The sequence below is a fragment of the Rhinolophus sinicus genome, linkage group LG06 (assembly GCF_036562045.2).
Source record: "Rhinolophus sinicus isolate RSC01 linkage group LG06, ASM3656204v1, whole genome shotgun sequence".
NCBI lineage: Eukaryota > Metazoa > Chordata > Mammalia > Chiroptera > Rhinolophidae > Rhinolophus > Rhinolophus sinicus.
The window spans coordinates 141,440,424-141,461,457 of NC_133756.1; the positions used below are offsets into that span (position 1 = coordinate 141,440,424).

The following is a 21,034-nucleotide window of genomic DNA, read 5'->3' on the forward strand; positions in this document are numbered from 1 at the left end:
AAATCTGGTTTTCAGTATGCTATGAAAATCTAAAAAGGAAAAAGCCATGGGAAGACAAGAACTAAGGAAGGAAATACCGCAAAGGAATAAAAAGAAACTGATGGGTAGATACTCTGAGACTGAGCTTTTTCTCATTTTTGAAAACAGTTCAAAACTACCTAGAGTTTGTTATATAAGACGTCGTAGATTCCGTGGCACTAGCTTTTGTTTTATATTTTACATCTTTATAAGCTCTAAACTCTCAGAATTAAAATTAAATACTTCTCAAATACAGACTCTCCATTACATTACTTCCTGTTTAGCTTGCCTTGCCATTTTGTATATTTTTATCAAAACATTTCCATGAAAGAAGCTTTTTAAAAAAAGAAGAAAAAAGAAAAACGACAACTGTATTTAGAGCAGGAGATAGCTTTAATTCATAAGGAGAGGTGATCTGATGGTTTCCCGGTTTCAGGATATGTATATCCATTGACTGTGGCCACACTTTCCCTATGAATCTTTATCTCTGTAAATGTAAGTATTTCAGAATTCCAAGAATACCATACTACAGAGGATCTGCTTTATTTGTCAATATTCTTTACCCTCCCAGAGAGTTAAGTAACCAACCACCAAAAAAAAAAAAATATTACCCAGTTATGCAACGTACAACTAGGATTCTAAGAACAAATCCATATGGACAAAAAAAAATATCTGATTTTAGGTTGCCTTTTTAATGCTCGAATGCAAACAAAGAAATCTACAGAATAGGAAAAAAGTCAGCTCTAAAATGAAGTCGAACTGTCACGGACCACAAGATCAGTACCCTCAGGGAGTGTATAGGAAAAAAAAAACTTATTTTAAAAAAGAAATGAGAGAGGAAAAGAAAAAATACCCTGTGTTTATATACGAGTGCAAACTAAAAGGGCCATTCAGCATCTCCATGACGAATTTCAGATTGAAAACATTAACAAAAATTATGGCCATGCTAATGTGCAGGCCAGTGATAAATTTGTAATGAGAATGAGAAAGCGGCTTACCAAGAGAAAATGTTTAGAAATTCTGTTTTTCTCTTCCTTCAAACAGCTAATGCAGCCAGCTCTGCAGCAAAGAATGAATTTCTACCTTGTTAGTAAAGTGCAATTTTACGGAGCCCCAGACATTCATTCATTCATTGATATTACTCTTCCTCTGTGTGAGACTTAGGGGTCATTTTCCCTCCACTATATCCCCATGATGTCTCCCTATAACATTCTTTAGTACAGAATATCACTAATGATGAGGGATTTGTGTTCTTAATTTCAAATAGACAAAAGAAAAGATAAGAAATAGAAATCTGAGACTGCCAGTGAGAAGGAATGATGCTAAAGAGCATCAAGACCAATAGGTGGTAAGAAACTTGAAATTCAGAGAGGCCCATCTTGCTAAGGATCATGGATCCAATTAGTGACCAAGCCAGGACTAGAATACAAGTTCCCTGAAACATCGTCAGATGGTGTCCTACAGCAACCCATTTATTTACTGATACTGTATAATCTGCGGGCTTTCAAAAATGAATTTGAAGACACTTCTTCAAAACTTCCCCTTCAGGGGGAAGCCAGACGGCTCAGTTGGTTAGAGCACGAGCTCTGAGCAGCAGGGTTGCTGGTTCGATTCCCACAAGGGCCAGTGAGCTGCGCCCTCCAGAACTAGACTGAAGACAATGAGCTGCCACTGAGGTTCTGTAGGGGCGGCCGGATGGCTCATTTGTTAAGAGCGCGAGCTCTCAACAACAAGGTTGCCAGTTCAATTCCCGCATGGGATGGTGGGCTGCATCCCCTGCAACTAAAGATTGAAAACGGTGTCTGGACTTGTAGCTGAGCTGCACTCTCCACAAATAGACTGAAGGACAAAGACTTGGAGCTGATGCACCCTGGAGAAACACACAGTTTCCCAATATTCCCCAATAAAATCTTTAAAAAACAAAACAAAACAAAAACTTCCCCTTCAGATACAGGACTCAGAAGTAGGCAGCATCCTTGGCACTGCTCTCCTCTCCCCACACATGAGCAAGTTGAATTATATTGAACCAATGAACAGCCTTTGGTCCATTCCTTGATTATAATATAAAATAGAAGGTGTCACCAGGCCAAAAGAAAGTAGATTTGCAGCAGAGTGAGACTTTCCTGCAACTCTTGCATACAAAGCAGAAGCACTTGTAGACAAATTATATTTTTATCATTTTTTAAAAAAGTGTTTTTATCGTGAAAGTATTACATAAATATAAAACATATAAAATAAAATATAAAAGTATTACATAAATATAAAGTATATAAAATAAAAATGTAAAGGTTTTTACCCAACACTCCCTTCCCCCAAATTATTTCCCAATTTATTCCCAAAATAATCACCAGTAATGTTGGTATTTATCTTTCTACACACTTTTATATTTTTTTTCAACCAAACAGCACCATTATTTAACACTCTTCTGTAACTTTGTTTTTGCACCTAAGGATAGCTAATACAGCCCTGAAACAAACATTTACTTCCTACCACATAAAAATGAAACTTCTGATCAGACAAAATCCTATAAGAATTTGGCATGATCACCCAGATACCCTAACCACTTCAGATCATTTTTGATTAGCAATGCCCGAGCAAACACTGACAGATGCAATCCAACAAAGCAAAAAGAACACAAACTGGGACTTGTCAGGTTTTATACCACCAACCAGTTCAGAAAGGAAGATGTTAACATTTATCTCATGCTCACCAGCAAATTGACAAGACCATAAATACTATCCCAACATCTATCAAGTTCTATCTTTCAGGCACTATCTGTCATATACATCATCTCATTTAAAGCTCACAACCATTTTAAAGGGTCATTAAACCCATTTATAGATGGGAAGACTGAGGTTCAATAATTTGTCGATCACCACCCAGCCAGGCCAGTAATGGGTAGGATCAGCATTTGTATAGAGATATCTCATTTCAGACCACATTCTCAGCTACCACGTGAATATTGTCCTCATTCCCCAGCCCAAGCTGTGCCCATTGCACTCAACCCTGGTTAATTATGGTTAACTCTTGATGCTTCTGTTTTAAGCACAGCCCGATGGGGAGCCTAAGACACTGGTGGAGGTACAATGTCTTGAGACCAGCCCAAGTGAAGAAAGGTCATTGTGATACCCCAGAGAACAACCAGGCAACATTCAGCTCATGGGGCTCCTCCCCCTCCCCTGACTGTCAATCCCATGGAGTAACTGGAGGCAGGTGAGACAGACACTCCTAAACTGTCTTGACAGACCCTACAAAGTCAAGATGCATGCCAACGCTGACAGCTAAAAATTCCATCCAGTAAAGTTTCCTGGACAAAATGTACCAGTGAGTGATTTTTCTTATCTATTCATTTATTTATACTCCACTGATTTTCAAAACGAATTGAGACAGCTCAGAATACAAAACACAGAATCAATAAAACCATCATTTAATGATAACATCTAACATTTATTGTGTATAGGTCACGTACTCAGTACTTCTCTAAGAACTCGACAACAACCTTCACAACAACCTTGTGAGATAGGTACTACGCTTATTGCCCACATTTTATAAATGAAAAAAAGACAACACAGAGAAGTTAATACATTTCTCACTGGTTGGTTACACAAATAAGTCAGGGGTGCAACCAGGTTTTAAATCCAATAGTCCGATTCCATTGGAGATACCGACCACCATGCTACACTGTCTCCCAAAAACAAGTGGAAAAGAACCAGAGCTAGGTAAGAGTCCAAGAGCGTTGACAATTGAAGAGATAGACAAGCAAAGTGACTAAAACTGAAAATAAAACTTGATTTGTGCTTCCTAACAACCAATCCTTAGCAAAAAAGGTGAGGAATTGACCTCAGTAGGGTGACCAGCCATCCTGGTTAGCGCAAGACGAAGGGGTCTCCCAGAACATGGGACTTTCCATGCAAAGACTGAGATTGTTGGATGCCCTACTAAAAAGGTTGTATAATATTTTATTAGCTTCAGATAATTAAAAACATACAAAATCTTTACTGTGTTTTCAAACCTACATTGGCTCCTTCAACACCTCCTCCCACCATCAGTAAATGAATATACTAAATAATTTTCTCAACAGCCTTCTCGGGAGAGATGAAAGGGTTGTAGAAAAATGAAGCCCTGTTAATTGTTGGTTTTCAATCATCCCATTTATTAGTGTGTTCGAGAGTCTGGGTAAGGGGGGCACACAAATTCTAGGTTAAATTCTGCCCTGCCAACTCCAGCTATGCTTTAATTGTCTTTCCCAGGGTCATATAGGATTGCTTTATTTAAAAAAAGAAAAATTCCAATATCACAGGCAGAGATACAAACCAGTGGTTCTTAGAAAGCTCGGTGGTAGCCTCATCAGAACTCACAGGTAAAACCAAACCGAGAGAAAGCAGTAAACCTCTTACAGCCAGTTGAACAGCTATGAAATCAGTGATAAGCTTCATGAAGATGGAAATCAGGTCTTATGTATTTGTGTTCCCCCCACACCAACACCTTACAAATTAATATTGTCTTAGTTGCAATCTTAATCTTAGTATGTTAGAGCTAAAAGATCCGTCACTATCATTTGGTGTAAATGTTTACAGATGAGTAAACTGAGACCTGGAGAAGGGAAGTAAATGGCCCAAGGTGAGTCACAAACCTGAAGTGAGACTAACTGAATTAAATGGAAAGTGAGCTATTCTTTAATTAAGGTGACAAAACCCCCAACTAGGTTGTATGAAAGAAAGCAATGGATCACTTGAGGGAGTAGGATTTTAACTCCAATCCAGATGATCTGTGCCAGGTCTTCATTGACCTCAGTTTAAGTGAAAAAGGGAAACAAATGTTTTAAGAATTCCATGCAAAACAAATGAGCAACTATTCAAGTGGAAAAGAGAGACTATCCTCAGGGACAGGAGCAAAGCTCTGCATGACACATTGAAAATTTCAGAAAAGCTAAGAAATTTTAGACTAACTATTTTATGGATATTTTGCAACCAATTTAAGTTTCTGTTTAGACTAAGGGAAACCTTTTTTTTTTTTTTAATAACAGAAGTATAACACGATCACAATTCACCAAGAAACTTGAATGCCTAGTATGGACCAGCCACTGTGCCAGGGCATCAAGCACAGAAAAGTAAAGACAAGGAAAAGGTGAGCCAGCATCTTGACCATACAGAGGCACCTTCATGCAAACACACATAATGCTAAAAACAGCTCAGAAAAAATGCCAGTGAAAATCTCCTAATCTCAAACACAATTTCTCATCTCAGTGCCCAATCAAATCAATGGATGGATCAATCAGTCGATCAATCAGTATTCTGAGCACCTGTTACCTGCTCAATCCCTGCCTTTAAGAAACACATGAGGAGAGAGAGAGAGAGGTATATACCTGTATATAGAGAGAAATAATAATGGAGGTGGTATGGTATGCCCCCAAGTGACTAGGAGCATCGCATTGCGGGGTGGGGGGAACAGTCAGTTTCGACTGGGAGAGATAGAAGAGGGGTTTCATAGACGTAGAGGGGCCTGAACTGGCTCTGAGGTTTTTGATGAGCAGAGCATAAATGTCTCCGCTCTGAGAAACGGTGAAAACATTGCATCAAAACGGAAAGATGCAAGATGAGCTCAGGTGACTGTGAGCCAACTTGTGTAGCTGGAGCCAAGGGTTCAGGTAGGAAGTCCTCAGTGGGTAGCCAAGGGGGAATGACAAGCTGGACCTAGAGCATGAAAGAATCCTCTTCTCCAAGGTAGGAGGGATGCCTGGTAAAAGCACTACACAGCTGTCTAGGTTGCCAGTGCAAACCCCGTTTCTCAAAGCTTTGTTTCAGAAAAGGTATGATTTGATCCTTCAAACTTTGCATGGCTAGAACTAAGCACATCAGTTCTAAGGTTACCTGATTTTAAAAATATCTCTATGCATCACATTTCACAAGTGGAATCTTATGGCCACGAACAAGTGAGGACTAAGCTGAGGTTCCCTATCAGTCACTTTCCAAGGAATCTGGGGCAAAACATACTTTCCTTTGCCTGAAAGGAAACAGAATTCACAAAGTTCTTTGCGATTCTTTAATACAAAACATCACCCCAGCAAAACAGAGCTAAAGGTATCCTAAATCCATTTTCACAAATTCTGTAACGTATTTGAAGGAAAAAATTATTAGAAGCAGAATAAAAGAAATATTTGAAATGAATACATACTTACTGTTGAAAAAAACCATTTTAACAAAGAAAATTCTTATTCACCTTAAAAACCTTTCCTTAAAATCATGTTAACAATCTTTCATAATCATGAATATATCCTGAATTAAAGAAAGTATACAATTCTTAGAAATAGTTTAGCACTAACCATTTGAAAGGATGTCTTTCTTTTTTTCTTTCTTTTTTTTTTCCCCCAGAAATCCCGTTATAGGTAATTGAGTGGCTCTATTGAATATACTTGCAAAGTAGCATCCCCGTCTTTACACTTAAACCCAGGCAGGCAGTCAAGAGAAGATCTTTTTGTTTTATTACAGTTTCTAAATTTGAGGGGCGGGGGAGGTTTGGGGGACGGAAGTCCTACTTTTTTTTTTTTTTTTAATGCCCAAAGGAAACAATTACTAAAAAAAAGAGCTTGTGACTAAGACATGCCCTGAGTTCAATTTTGCTAGGACTTTTTTTGCAAAAACAGTCAACAGAGTCCTAACCTCCTTTTCTCTCTTGACTATACAATAGTTTTCAAAGAGGTTCAGTCCTACTATGAAAGACTAATGTTAGACACTGGAAGATCTAACAGAGAATGGGCACCAGGCCTTGAATAAACAAGGGGGATGGTGACCTTTTGCCCTGTCTTCTGAAAGCCCAGCACATCCTGTATGTAGCAGAGGAACAGAAAAAAGCTGGTGTGCATCCAGGTACTGCAAAATCCTCGCCTCTTGATTTCTCCCACACTTTGTTCCTTAACAGCTTAAACCGCAACATGCCTTCAATAGTATTAGGGAGTGAGAGAAAAGTACAATTGCTGGAACCAAGTGTTCCACTGTCCCTCAAGCCTTTGTTCCCCATATTGTTTGAGTCGTGCAGCATGCAGCACACGTTCCACTAGCAACAGGCAAGACAATGGATTGAGCAGTGGTTGAACAATTAGTCCCAATTAGGCCTATTTCCCCGTTGAATGTAAAGGGGTGGTGGGGTGAGGTGAAAGAGAAAAAAACTACAGAAATTTTCAAGAAATATTTCATCATGGAGGCAAGCAATACAATGGAAAGCAAATTGAGCTAGGGGTCAGGAGACGCTGCCAAAATTCACTGTGTGGCATTCAGCAAATACCTTAACCTCTCTGTTGTTTATTCATAAAATGTGGGCAGCCTACTGCCACCCTTCAGAGGCTCTGAAGACCTAATGTTAAGTTGTGGTTGAAAGGACTCTGAAACTTCGAAGTGTTACACAGATGTAGGAGATTCCTCTGAGCGGTATTTGGAACCACAGACACACATCTGTTTTGCGAATCAGATACTTTTTATTCTCCCTGACAGAAGTCATTAGTGACTTTTTTGTTTTGTTTCTAGTTTCTTGATTGCTAGATTTTTTCTGTTGTTGTTTGTTTTGTTTTAAGTTCATGAGTGATACTTACATATGTACATGTGGCGGCTGGAATCTGCTCTGGTTGATGTTGTAGTGAGTGAATGCCTGGGTGGGGTTAGAACTGTACTCATCCACCGTGATGGTAACTTTGCCTTGAGAAGGAATCCCATGTGCCATCCTTCCTCCTTATAGGCATGAGCAATTCACAACTTTCCGGAGCAAAGGATGGAAGCAGGCATGGTGCGTTTCAGCCAACCTCTGAACCAAAGGATCTACTCATCAATACCGCTGTGCATTTCTGGAAAAAGAAAAAAAAAAATTATAAAATGAGAACAAAGAAAAATAGGGTGTTCTAAGAGACATCAAATGTGACACATGGACATGAAATTGGTTCACAGAAAAATCTTGATCTGTGTTGTTGCCTCATGGATACAACCTTTTCCAACTCTCTACCCTGCAAGTGCTTCAGAGTGGACATTACATGGCAGATGACACTGCTGGCTGCTCGCAAATCATTTCAGTGGCATTCAAACTAAGATTTCCTCTTTAATTATAATTATGGCACTTAACATGAATTACAGAAGGGCCATATCCACAGTTGCCATGGTGTCTAACTATAAATGGTTTGTGCTCAAAGTGGAGACTCTTCCAAACCATCCCTGCTAATTGGAATATTTGGTCTGTACAAAGTTGGTGTCCTATAATAATTTGAAATCTCAGTGTTTAACACAGCCATATAACACAATGACAAATGTAAATTTAAAATGCTCTGCTGATAACAATACATGTGTGTACCTATGCTACACACATCACACATGCACACGTTGCACATAATTTTTTCATTCACAAGCAGTTCCCAAAATACATAGGTACTCAATGCCTGGAATACATATGCATTCCACTGCGGCCAAGAACTTTATGGTGAAGCAAATCCCTCTTGCTCAATGCTGTACAATTTCTTTAAAGACTACCGTCACTCAGGGGAAAGTCAAACACATCCAGGCTTGGACCACCACTTTCGATGCATTCATTACCATCTCTCTTTGAGCTGGGAGCAGTAAAGGAGGGCAGCCATTACGTCTACATCTTCGTTCTTGCTTGCTGCTACCTAATTCTCAGTAGTTGGTTTCACACTTTTTTAAGTTCCCATTAGTTTTGAATCTTTTTCTAAATGTCAGTATATGATTTGCTGCACTGAGTTCAGAAATGAAGATGTTTATTTTTATAGCAAGTGTGCACAGACTGAGGAAAGCACACCCTTGCATGAAGGCTGTTGTAATTGATCAGTGCAGTAGAGAAGCGGCAGCGGAGGGCACAGTCCTTGGGTAACCCTGGGGTAACCCATCCTCTTACTTTAAGCTCCACAGCAAAATACATTTACCATGTACACCATTAAGCTCTGGAGTCTTAGCTGCTATCTCAAATAAAATTATTTAGAATAACAAGATTAGATTTAAATTTGGCATGAAACACCTTAAATACCAAGCAAAATGCAGATGGCCTGCCATAGGCCATTTATTTTATTATTTTACAACCCAGGGCTTGTGTAGTCCTCCATATGCTAGCTGGGCTAAGAAATTCCACAGCGTTCTACTCAAATCATTGCCTTCTTCATCTTAGTGAAGAGAGCTAAACAACACCCACCTCGCCTGCATTCCTAATGTACAAAGGCACTGCCAACAGAGGAAACCCTGATGCACTGGCATTTTCAACAAAGTCTCACTTTGGGTTCTCTTTCTTCTTCCTGCCTTCATGGGAGGTTTGAGTCCTTCCTTTAAGCACCAGTTGACAGACAACCAGGCCAGTAGGATTAACGAAATTAAAATCTTTCCCTGCTCCTCTGATGTAAGATAGCTGTAAGAACTGCTTACAAATCATAATGTAGCAGTTTTCATACCAAGTTTGCAGCTGTTTCCTTAATTTCCCCCACAATTATATTTTACTGTTATTTTGCATAACAGTAAAACACAACACCTGCTTCAAATTGCAGTCCTGTTCTAAGTACTGTAATTCTCTTTTGAGACACAAAGTACCGAGACACTGCTGAAGCACAAAACTGCATAATTGCGCCACGCTGAAAAGTAAATACAAATGAAAATATCTTCCTGTTATAGAAATGAGGGTCATTAAAAAGAATGTTAGCCATCAAAGCACAGAGGAATAAAACACATTTTCAGAATGCGAGAACCTAGTGTTTGCACAAATTAGAGAGTGGTGTAAAAATGACATGGCAATTCTTATGTTCCTGCCATCAATGTCTATTGTGTGATATACAGAACATTAAGAAGCGAAGGAAACAAAATTCACGTCTAGACCATTGTGACCTCTCAGCAACAATCTCTGCACCCAGTGCCAAAAACAGTTTAAATGTTTTTGGAACAAACTCACTAATTAAACAAAACGGACTAGAAAGACAGCCTATATACCTATTATGTACATATCTAAGCAATGACTTAACAGGAGTTAGCATTAGACCCTCCCATTGGAAGCCTAGAAGAGGCAGAACTTAGAAAGTGATCAATTCACACCCCTAAGTGGTCCACTTCATCCTAAAGTCAACTGCAGGATTGCCTTTTCTATCAAGTGAACATCTTTGCACCTTTGCACCTTTGCCCCAGCAGAAAAATAGGGCATCTTTTCATCAGCAAGCACAGGACCCTATAACTCTGAAGGACTAAATGGGTGGCTGGCATCTCATTTGAATTCATCTTTACCGTGTTCTCTTTTCAAATGTTTTATCGAAACAGTGCACCTGCAGTGTCTATCTTCTTTAATCTGGAGTTCTTTGAAGAAAATGTCAGACTGAGGCAGAGCTTCATAACTTGCACAGGAACCTTTACAGGCAAGTCAAGAAACAGCTTTTTTTTTTTTTTTGTAAACGCTATGTTCACCCCCACTCACATCACAAAATGAACATATCGTAAGAATATTAAACACACCAACACATGGTTAAGACCTTTTTTTTTTTTTTTTTTTTGTAAACTCAGAGACAGGACAATGGTCCCCTCCTCTAACCTGAGAAATTTGAAAAAAGCGTGAAACAAACAGAACGATACACTGCCTAGAACTATCAAGAAGCTGTATCACTTTGCTTCACATTTTTTGGCAGGAAAAACTTCCAAATGATCAGATTTTGGAGTATCTCATCTTCATCGCTCTTGTATTGCTTTTTGCATATTTAAAATGACCAGTATTCTTTTTAAAATTTTTCATTTTATACTTCAACATATTTGCTCCACAAAACAAAGGAATCCAGCACTAAATGCCAGGGATCCTAAAGAAAAATCTAAAGGGGACTGCTACTGCCAAACATTTATACTGCTGCTAGTTTGATTTCTATCTTAAAAAAAAAAAAAAAAAAAAAAAAAACCATGTGAGCACATTTTGCATTTCCTAGACAGCAATCACTTCTCCTGTCCCTTAAGCTGTGCAACTTGCAATGTTTTATGTTTGTTTGTTTTTTCCCCCAAGGAATCTAGTTGGAAAACCTTTTAAAGTTTGTTGGCAATGAAAGGATTAAAAGCCGGGGAATTAAATAACTGTCTCCACCTCCTAAACACCAGAAGTCCAATTTACCAAAAGTTTCAAAGCAACAACTCATGACCTCTCTACCGGAGCACCGCACGGCATAGCCGATGAGGAAGGGGCCCGTGATTTCCTCCTTTAAACAAGGATGCTCATTTTATTCACTTGCCCTAAGATCGCCAGACCGCCTGTCCAGACTTTGGAACTCGCGGGTTCCAACTTCGCCAAATGTCGCTCCCCTCCCTCTGCCGCACAGATCGAGTGATTTCTCAGCTCCCGCCCCTACTCTTTTATGTCCACCTCCAGTTACACATCCCTGCATCCCGGAGCGATGCTCACAAGCCTTCCCGGCAGCTTCTCTGCCAGGGATTTTGAAGGGATGCACAAAGTTCCACGTGCCTCTGTCCATACAGCGCCCTCCCTCCCGCCGCACTTACACCTGAACTTGTCTCCAGCACTGCGGACACCCGGCTGGCACATGCTTTCGGAGAGGAAGGGCAGCACTTTCCTCCCGCGCCTCGGGCTATCCGGAGAGTCTATATATGGTGGGGCGGGGGGCGCGGAATTCTCCACTTTGGATTGGTGTGTTTGTTTTAAATCGGGGAGGGGGGCTTCGCCAACTACACACACACACACACACACACACACACACACACACGAGCGCGCGCGCGCGCGCTCGCCCTGCCCTCCCGGCTCACGGCCGTCTGGTCCCGGCTACAGCTCCCCCTTCCTTCCTAGAGCACCAGCTCGCCTTACTCGCTCAGTCCCCGGTTGCCACTGCCGTCGCCACCGCTGCCGCCGCCGCTGCTGGCACTGCTGGCGCTGACGCTCACGGCCCCGGGCTCCGCTGGGCGCCTGTCTTTCTTTTTCTCCCTCTCCCCCAGCCCCGGATTGATTGATGACCAACGGCGGCCAATAGCCCTGACACCGCGCCATCCTCGCAGAGGCATCGTAGCCCCACGCCCCCGACGTCAGCCTCCTGGGCGCGTTGGCATCTCCGAACCCTCAGAGCGGAGCCCGCGCCCGGAGCCGCCGCCGTCGCCTCCCGGCTCTCCGCCCGGGAGCAGCCGGCTGCTTCCCTGGAACGGCAGAGAAAGGAAGGGAGGGAGCCAGCGAGGGTTGGAAGGGGGTGTGGAGGCCACGGATCCCACCCCCCTTGGAAATCTTTTCTTTCACTTAAAGTTTTGTTTGTGTTTTCCACCCTGACCTGTTTGTGTTTCTTTGCAGCATCTCAAATCAATTACACATTTTTCATGACCTGCATTGCACTTAATTTGGGATTTGTTGAAGGGGAGGTAAATGTGCTCTAAATCTACCCCCAATGGGGCATCCTTAATTTATTTTCTTGATGTTAGATTCTACCCCCGTCCCCAGTCTCCAGAAGGGAAAATGCCCCCTTCACCTCCTAGGCCGCAAAACCCTGGAATTCAAAGGCTTCACAAAGATAACCCTGTTACATGTAAATACCAAAGAACTCCTGCTTCTCTCCAGAAGAAATCCGGCGGCAAGGGTTACTTTTTCTCGCTGCTCGTATCCCGCCGCCCAGCCGGAGTCTCTAGCTCGCTCCGTAGGCTACGATCGTGAAGACCCGAGACCGCAGGGGAGAGCGAGGTCTGGGCGCGGGGACGGGGTGAGAAAAGCCCCGCTTGAGACCCGGGGGCGGCGGTGGAGCGCAGCCCCAGCACAAAGCTGCGCGGCGCCTTCCCGGCCACCGCACCTCTCTCCGGCCGCCGCGGGCGCCCGGGGCTCGGGCCAACACAATGCACCCGGGCCTAGGCCGGGGCGGCTCGAACACATAACCCCGGGACTTTCTAGTAAACAGCTCGCCGTGCCCTCGTCCCCACCCCCATTCCCGCCACTTGGCTTTTGCCGCTGCCCCTCGCCGACACCCTCTCCTCCCCTCCTAAGAAATCCCGGCGGAGGAGGGGGCGGGGATGTGGAGACCCCGAGAGGTCGGGGGCCGAGGACTGGGGGGAGGGGAGAAGAGCAGAAGGGCAAGATGGGGAGTGGGAGGGAGATAGCACCTAAAAAAGAATTAGCTTTCGCTCGGGGGTAGAAAATAAGCCCTCCTCGGGTTCCGAATTGTTGGGGAAGTGCCCGCTCGTGCGAATGTCAGGGGCATCGGGGCAGCCGCGGTCCGCAGCCAGGGAGCCCCCCGCACGCGCCTGTGACAAGGCACCTCTCACCCGGGCTCCGCTTTGTGTGTGCATTTTTTTCCCTTCCTCTCGCGCTCGGCACCGGGCGCCCGGCCTCCTCCTCCCCCTCCCCCGCCCTCCGCCTCCTTTCCCGGGGCGGATTACCTTTCCCGGGCTGCGCTCCGGGTCCCGGGGATGCCTTCAGCGCCCGGCAAGCAGGCGATCCATCGCGAAGCCGGCGGGAGGCGCGCCGGGGGCGCGCGGGGCTGGCGAGGGGCGCGAGTGGGCCAGAACCTTCGACCTCGGAGGTCCCGCGGTGGGCTGGGGCGGGGGACCGGGGGCGCGGCGTGAGAAGGAGGCGGGGGGGAGAAAAGACGAGAGCAACCTCGATCTGTGGAGAGAGCGAGCGAGGGGGCGAGGAGAGGGAGCGAGGGCGCGGCGAGCCGGAGGGAGCGTGAGCGGTGCAGTGACAGGGACCGCCACTGGGGTCAAAGGAGCACAGCTCCAGGAAGCCAGGCGGCCGAAGCGCCGCTCCTTGCGCGCTCCCCAGCAGGACCCCGCGTCCCGGCGCGTAGCTCCTGCAGCCCCGGCCCACTCGAACCCCCGCCGGCGCCCCGAGGCCCCTGGGTTGCAAGAGGAGGAGGGAACTGAGGGCGAGGCCGGCAGCCTGCTGGTGCTCCCGGGTCAAGCAGGCGGCAGGAAGCTGAGCTGCAAGTTCATCATCATGAGTGTGATCAGCGTAAAAATGATCGGGGACCGGGGAGGGGGTGCTACGGAGCCCCAGGACAATAAAGGGAGTTTTCCCTCCAAATGGGTGTCTTCTGAAAAAGAGAATACCCAGCCCCCCCCCCTCCACCCCAACCACCGACCTGTCAGGCGCTGTATGAAGTCCTGGCACAGCTCCAGGGCGCAAAGCTCGCGGCTGGAGCAGGGCAAGGGGCTGGGGCACTCAGCTCAGACCAAAAAAGGCGACCCTGGGTTCCCTCCCATCTGCTGAGCTTAGGCTTTCCTGGGGGAGAGCTCTGCTCCCTTTTCTTAAGCCTTTCAACTCACCAGATACACACACACACACACACACACACACACACACACACCCCTTTCTCTCTGTAATGTTGTTCCTGAGAAAGAAAAGGCCAACCCAGCTGATAATTTCTTTCACCTCCATGAATTATGTACGGCAGGTTTAGGATATAGAGGTGAGGAGAGGCAGACTCTAATTGTTTTCATTTTGTCTTTGGGGCACATTTCCCCAAAAGATAAGCCCTTCAAAAACGTTTTAGAAATCAAAGTTAGTTCCCTTTTCTCTGCTACTTTGGATGGGGGGGTGGGGGGAAGGTTTTCAGAATTGTATGCAAACGACATAAGGAAAGGGAACTACACTGAAATGCTAGAGGACAGAAGACTAGGAAGAGAAGGCTTTTAGAAAACTTGGTTGGCAAGGCTTCCTGTGAAAGATGAGGTGGCCCTGTGATGTTATGCCATTGTCAGAGCTGAAGGATTTGGAGGGCAACCAGATCTAATTCCTTTCCAGGAGTCAGACTCAAAGATCTAGGCATTCTCCAAAGGAAAATCCAATGGATGTGTTTGTGAGTGAGAAGTGTGCTAAGTATACTATGTGACAACTGACTAGACATCCTGGCTGAAATTATATCTCCTAAAAATAAAAAGGAGCCATTTCAACTTGATCTGTGGCCTCCGTGCTGAGACTAATTGGTTACCAGGGTCTGAGGAGGAAGGGAGAGAGGCTGGTAGGAGCCCCTATAAAAAAAAGATCAAACGGAATTCACTTGAAAATATTTCCCTTTTACAATAGGCTTTCCTGGCACTTGAATTTTAAGTAACCTATCTCTTATGCCTGGGCTGAAATGAAGGGGGAAATGGTTTTGCTAATGTATTTATTTTGTTGTACAGTATGCCCAGAGTGTCGGTACTTGTTAAATGGACTGGGATCAAGGGACAGTGACTACCCTTGCCCAGCACAAATCACAGCAAGTGGCATTGACATTAAAGAATGCCAAAGATGGGGTGGGAATATCTTTTTATTTTGTTTTCCAGCCCAGCAGCAAACACTGACTAGAATCATGTTTTTGAAGAAATGTTTGGTTTTGTTCCCCTTATTCTATGAATTAGTAGTATACTTCTCCTATCTAAATGGGTTGAGTTTTTAGACTGATTTGGGATTTAGACTGATTTAATCAGTCCTCCTCTCCCCACCACCCTTCAAAAACAAACAAACAAACAAAATTCTGCACCAGTCAAATAACTTCTGTGGTTTTCTAACTTCTTGTTCTAAAACGTAACAGGTAGTCAGTCAATCAATACATTCATACTAGTTTGTGCATGATCCTAAATCTATGTGCACAGACAGTAAATAATAACGTGGCACATTTTGCAGGACATATAATGCTATAAAAAATCAAGCAAGTGATTCTTCACAAAGTTGACGAAAATTTGTATACCATTTGCTCACTGGGGAAAAATTGAGGCACAAAAAAGCTTAAAATTGTAACTTGTACTGAAGGAAGAAGTAAGTCAGCCTCTACAGGGTCCCTGCTGATCAATTATACACTGACAGAGGCAGTGACCAAGCTGTATAAGGGTTCTGAAATTCTATTTCCATTAGGTTACCAAAAGAAAGAAGCTGGAGAAATATAAGTGGATTTAAATGGTAAATCAGGAACAAAAGGAATTCACTTTTCAAATAATTCTCATTACATGGATTTGAACATATTGCATTTTATTAAATCATATTCTCTACCTATATAGCTACCTACACTAAAAGCTTGTTTTAAAATGATTGGATGTGAACCATGTCTGTCCCCTGACATCAGCTTTGAAACATTGAGCCTCATTATACCAAATTTTAAATGCTATACGCTGGGACTTTTTATTTTTTTAAAGATAAGTGAGGCTGTAAGCTCCATTTTTTGTTATTGTTGTTAAATTCAATTTTTATTGCTTATAATGGAAAGCAGAAGAGGGATAAAAACCAAATGTTAAGTTTATGATTGCCTCTATGTAAATACTACAATTTTTTTTTTCTTTAATGGAATGTAAATCTGGACCCTTTCTCCAGTGATTTCATCGAAGGACCTGGCAAATATGATTCCTGATAGCCTGCTGCAATCTTTTTAAAATATCTTTTCAGAATGCGTTTTGGGAAGAAAATGAGAGAGGAACATGAGAGAACTTTACGTGGAAGCTTGGAAAGTGAATGTTGTGTCCTTTGAAAGCTTAATACTTTATTTGGAGTTGGCTTTTATTCTCCCTGTAACAGGTTTTTCAGTAATTCAGGGATACTTTGTGTATAACTTAAAATTTGATTCAATCCTGTGGTTCTTAAAAAAAAAAATTTGAAACTATTACATTTCACTAAGTAATTTCAGTGAAATGAAATTATATACCCCAATCTAACTTAAAGACAGCTAGGAACAAACAGCAGCTATTTTACCTCTTTTTTTCCTTTAAATTGTCTGCATTTTTATCATTTTCCAGAAAAGGCTAAGATATATATTATGAAAAATCAGAGCCTCTTAATGGAACTAATATTATGAAGCTATTAGGAAATAATCTGAGCCAACAAGCACCTTTATTCTAAATTCCTACAGTTTTTAATTTTTTGACTTGTTTAAAATGTTTTCATTGTACCTCTTTCAAGTTTAAGAACTATACCTTATACTCCTTTGTGTACTTCATTCTTATGTGCTATGCACATAGTAGAAACTTGGAAATACTTGTTAAACAATTTTATGAGTCAATAAGTGAGAAAGTGAGTAAGAGAATGCATGAGTGAATGAGGCAACTACACAATGAAGGAAAATCCATACCTGATATACAGGAACAGAAGTGATGTCATGAGGCCAGTGTCAGAGGGTAAGCCTAAGGACTTTCCATGGAGTTCACATAGCACATTTAACAGGGTTTGCTAATGCCTTTAGGAATATGAAATAATACATAAGACTGTTTCAGAAGTTGATTTTCTCATTGAGAAACTGAAGATTGCTATGTATCACATCCATTTACAGTCACCCTTTTTTTAAAATGCAGTAGGATGCAAAAAAAAAAAAATCCAGAGTAAAATTTATATCTTAAAATTTACAGGAAAAATGTACCCAGATATAGTCAAAAAAGAAAAAAGAAAAAAAACTGTGTGATTAACATGATTCCTTTTGAAGTCCTCTAAATATATATATAAATCACGTTTTTAGTCCTTTGTATTTAAAATTTCCTGTTGGTTCAATAAAAACATTTATGGCTAAGAAGATTTAGGAAGCACTAGAACTGATAAATTTCATTTCATAAAATATATAGGTATCATCTTAGAAAAACTAAATTTGATCCAGCTTTGCCAGCAACTTAAAAAATACAAAGGGAGTGAAAATACCAAAATTATGCAAAACTCACTATTTCTTACCATACTTACTGCCAATATCTAGTTACATATCAAAAAAAATCAGACAAGTATTATTTATGTAATAATAATTTTAATAATTTTTAAAATCTGAATGAGATGCTAAGCGTATGTTAGTGTGTTTTCCATCCTAACAGACTCGCATGATCTGTTATAAATTAATATAGGCTGAGTTTTTCTCCATATCATGGTTCCAATTCTGGGAAAGTGATAGAATTTAGTGGTACTTGGGAGAGGCTTGTCATGGTGGAAGAACATGCTCATTGTCGTAAAAGCCAAAGTAATCTCTTTTGAAATATGGGAAGAGTGGAAAACCCATAATAACCTGATTAAAAAAATGTTTGTGGGAGTTTTCAAATTTAATAATTCAATTTGACAAGCTAGCATAAGATATATCAATATTTTGAGTAAGCAGTATATAATGTAATTTTCCTTTTCAGCAAAAATAAATGAATGAATACATTTTCTAAAAAATATATACATAAAATGAGTTTGAGAGACCAGCAGAACCTAAAACCCATTTCTCTCTATATTATTTAATGTGATGGTTCTATTATTCAACAAATATTTTTTTAAGCTCTGCTCTGTGCCAGGCAGAGTACTTAAACCATACTGATGGTATAATGATGAAAAAAGCAGAGTTGTCCTTCACATTATGAAGTTTGTAATCTCATGAACCTTGGGAGAGACTGACTTGAAATAATCACACAAAGAAATAAAAGTTATATTTATGGAAAGGAGGGACCCCTGGTGCAAAGAAAACACACAATAGAGAGACTTTGTCTCCTCTGAGATTAAGCAAAAACTTCCCTGATGCAGGAAAAGAATCCAAGGATGTCATGGGGCAGAGAGGAGCAGTGTGGTGGGATGCTGAATGAGAAAGTGCATAGCACATGTAAAAGGGGTCTGGATGGGGAACTCTAGACAGAGGCCAGGAACTGAAGGGCCAGGTTAGAGATGTTCGAAGGTCACAGCTAAGGCCCTATTCAAGATGCTTGACTTCATCCTAAGGGCAATTGGCAGCTATTTAAGGATCTTAAGTGGAAAGGCTAACGTGATTAGATTTGTGTTTTGAATAGGTCACTTCCCCCAGCATGGAGAATGGATTTTAGGGGGCTAGAGTGAACATTGGGAGGCCATTTGGGAACTATTGCAAATGACTACAATAGGTTGGGAGGTGATGGTAGACTTCAGCAGGACAGTTTGGAGGAGATGAGACATGGAGAGAGATGAATGGATGCGAGATTTGAATAAATTTCATATAATAAAAACAAAGATTACCAGAATCTTGAAGTACTGGCTGAAGGCAGGGTAGTACCCAGCCAGAGATGCTGACAGCCTTACTTACCTAATGACTCCCTTTCTTAATCTCCTCATTCCACTCACAGGCCAGCCTTCCTATGTCTCCAAGCTGTATTCATTCTATTCTATACTCATCTTTTGGGATACCATCTTGTCATGAAGAACCGCAGTATTAAATACAACACTGGCAAAAAAAAAAAAAAAAAAAGTGACTAATCTAATTTATTTTTTTTCAAATATACAGATCCTAAAACTTTATCCCCCATTTGATGCCCCACACCAATTTTTGGCCCACGTATGGACTTGTTCTAATTTTGTCTGAAATATAAATCCAGTAGGTAAATGCATTTCTGTTTTCCTTTAAAGATTTTAGATGCTACATCAATTTCATGTCTGTCCTCATCAGAACTAGTTCACCTGTATTAAATATTCCAAAAATATTCTAAGGAATTCTTACCAGTATTTGGTTTTTTTAAGTGAAATCTTCAAATAGACAGATGTGTTCTCAGAGAAAATACATAGACACTAACTGCAAGTAAGAATATTGTTCTTTTGGTACAGGATTATTCCATAGGGACCCAATCAGTCTTCTCAAACCCATTGAAAGGAAGATATTCTAGTTGTTGGGTTCCTTACTGGTACAAGTTAAGTTACTATGGCCCTGCTTAGTAACTCAGATTGCTAAGAAAAGATGCAACGGAAATATATACAAACATTTTAGGACTTCTATAAAGGCAATTACGTTTTCTAACTTTACCCCTTTCTTGGCATTTCTACATTTTGAAGGTTCCATCAGTTTCTTTTTCTGTTTTCAAGATGCCCTGTAATGATCATCTATAAACAAAGTAAAATCTACACACAAGAGAACAGTCAAATATCCAAGATTTAGGGCACACGGTTTTTACTAGATGCTAAAATAAAAGGAAGGTTTACTGGAGGGTACTTACAAATCACAGTGCTGTATCAACATCCCTATTTCACACTTACCGGTACTAGAAGGAAATTAAAAATTTCTATTTTTTTCTTTTCAATTTTTCCTTTTTATATTCATTGTTTTGTGAAAATTAGAAAACAGAGAAAAGCCAAAAGAAAAACTTAAAAATTAGCCATAATTTCATCATTCAGAAATATCCACTGTTCACATTTTGTTATATAGATTTTCCAGTCAAATGTATTTTACAAAAATGGAATAAAATTGGGAATGCAGCTAAGTATATAGTATAGTAGCTGAGAGAAAAGCAGGGTTAGAATTTCATCTCTGCCTCTAACTACCTGTGTGATCTTGGGGAAATTGCTTCAATCCTCTGTGCCTTGATTTCCTCCTTTGTAAAAAGAAGATACTGTATATACCTACTTCACAGAGTCCTCACAAGGATTAAATGAGTTAATACCTTTTAAAGAACTTAGAATAATGTCTGATCCATATCAAGCAATTATTATACACTGTTGTAATCTACTTCTAAATCTTTTTAAAACAAAATTAATGTACACTCATTGTAAATAAATTAAACACTGAATGAAGTACATAAGAAGTAAAAGTTCCCTTCTTTCTCCCTTATACTTTATCACCTATATAACCTATTCTTTCAAATGAATATAATGCTATGAACATCTTTCTATGTCATTAAATGTTTTCTGTGGCTCTATAGACAAGCACTTTCATTAAAGGAAGTGTGATGCATGTGATAAGTTCAGAATACCCAACAGTGTATACTCCATTTCTGGATCCTGCACACATAGTACAATCAGAGAGATTACTTTAAAAGATGCTTCCTTAAGAATTCAGTAGTCCTAAAGCATATTAAGGAAATTATTCTGATATTCATATTTATGGGAATGATTGAATTGATCTTTGAAAGACCAAAAGATTTGTATTTAGTTTATTGTCGGTTTATTAATTCTCCCCCACCCCCTTTTTTTGAGGCATGAGCAGCATTCAAAAAAGCAAATTAAGGATTTTATGTTTGGCTAGCTGCAGTTAGTTTTTGATTATTTATGCTGTTTAAATTCATAAGCAAAACAAGTAAGCTGATAGTTTGTTGAGAAGCGATGACTAATGGATACACCAATTATTGATATAACTTATTTGCATACTTCAGAGTTCTTG

At 41.1% G+C, this 21,034-nt stretch overlaps 1 protein-coding gene across 7 annotated transcripts in view; it reads right to left on the bottom strand.

Annotated features, from left to right (window-relative positions):
* The window catches only part of MPPED2 (metallophosphoesterase domain containing 2), a 161,993-nt gene extending 147,750 nt beyond the window's left edge, over positions 1-14,243 (bottom strand). The window contains exons 1-2 of one of the 7 annotated variants that reach the window (XM_019738618.2): positions 14,084-14,243; positions 7,604-7,852 (exon numbers count right to left, since the gene is read on the bottom strand). In XM_019738618.2, the coding sequence (XP_019594177.1) occupies positions 7,604-7,731 (128 nt within the window). In that variant the 5' untranslated portion in view covers positions 7,732-7,852; positions 14,084-14,243. Of the gene's footprint in view, positions 1-7,603; positions 7,853-11,516; positions 11,648-11,835; positions 12,154-12,546; positions 12,697-13,265; positions 13,298-13,379; positions 13,734-14,083 lie in introns of those variants that run through there. The other 6 variants (XM_019738616.2, XM_074336162.1, XM_019738620.2 and 3 more) reach the window with 6 other exon arrangements.
* Positions 14,244-21,034: the final 6,791 nt, after the last annotated feature.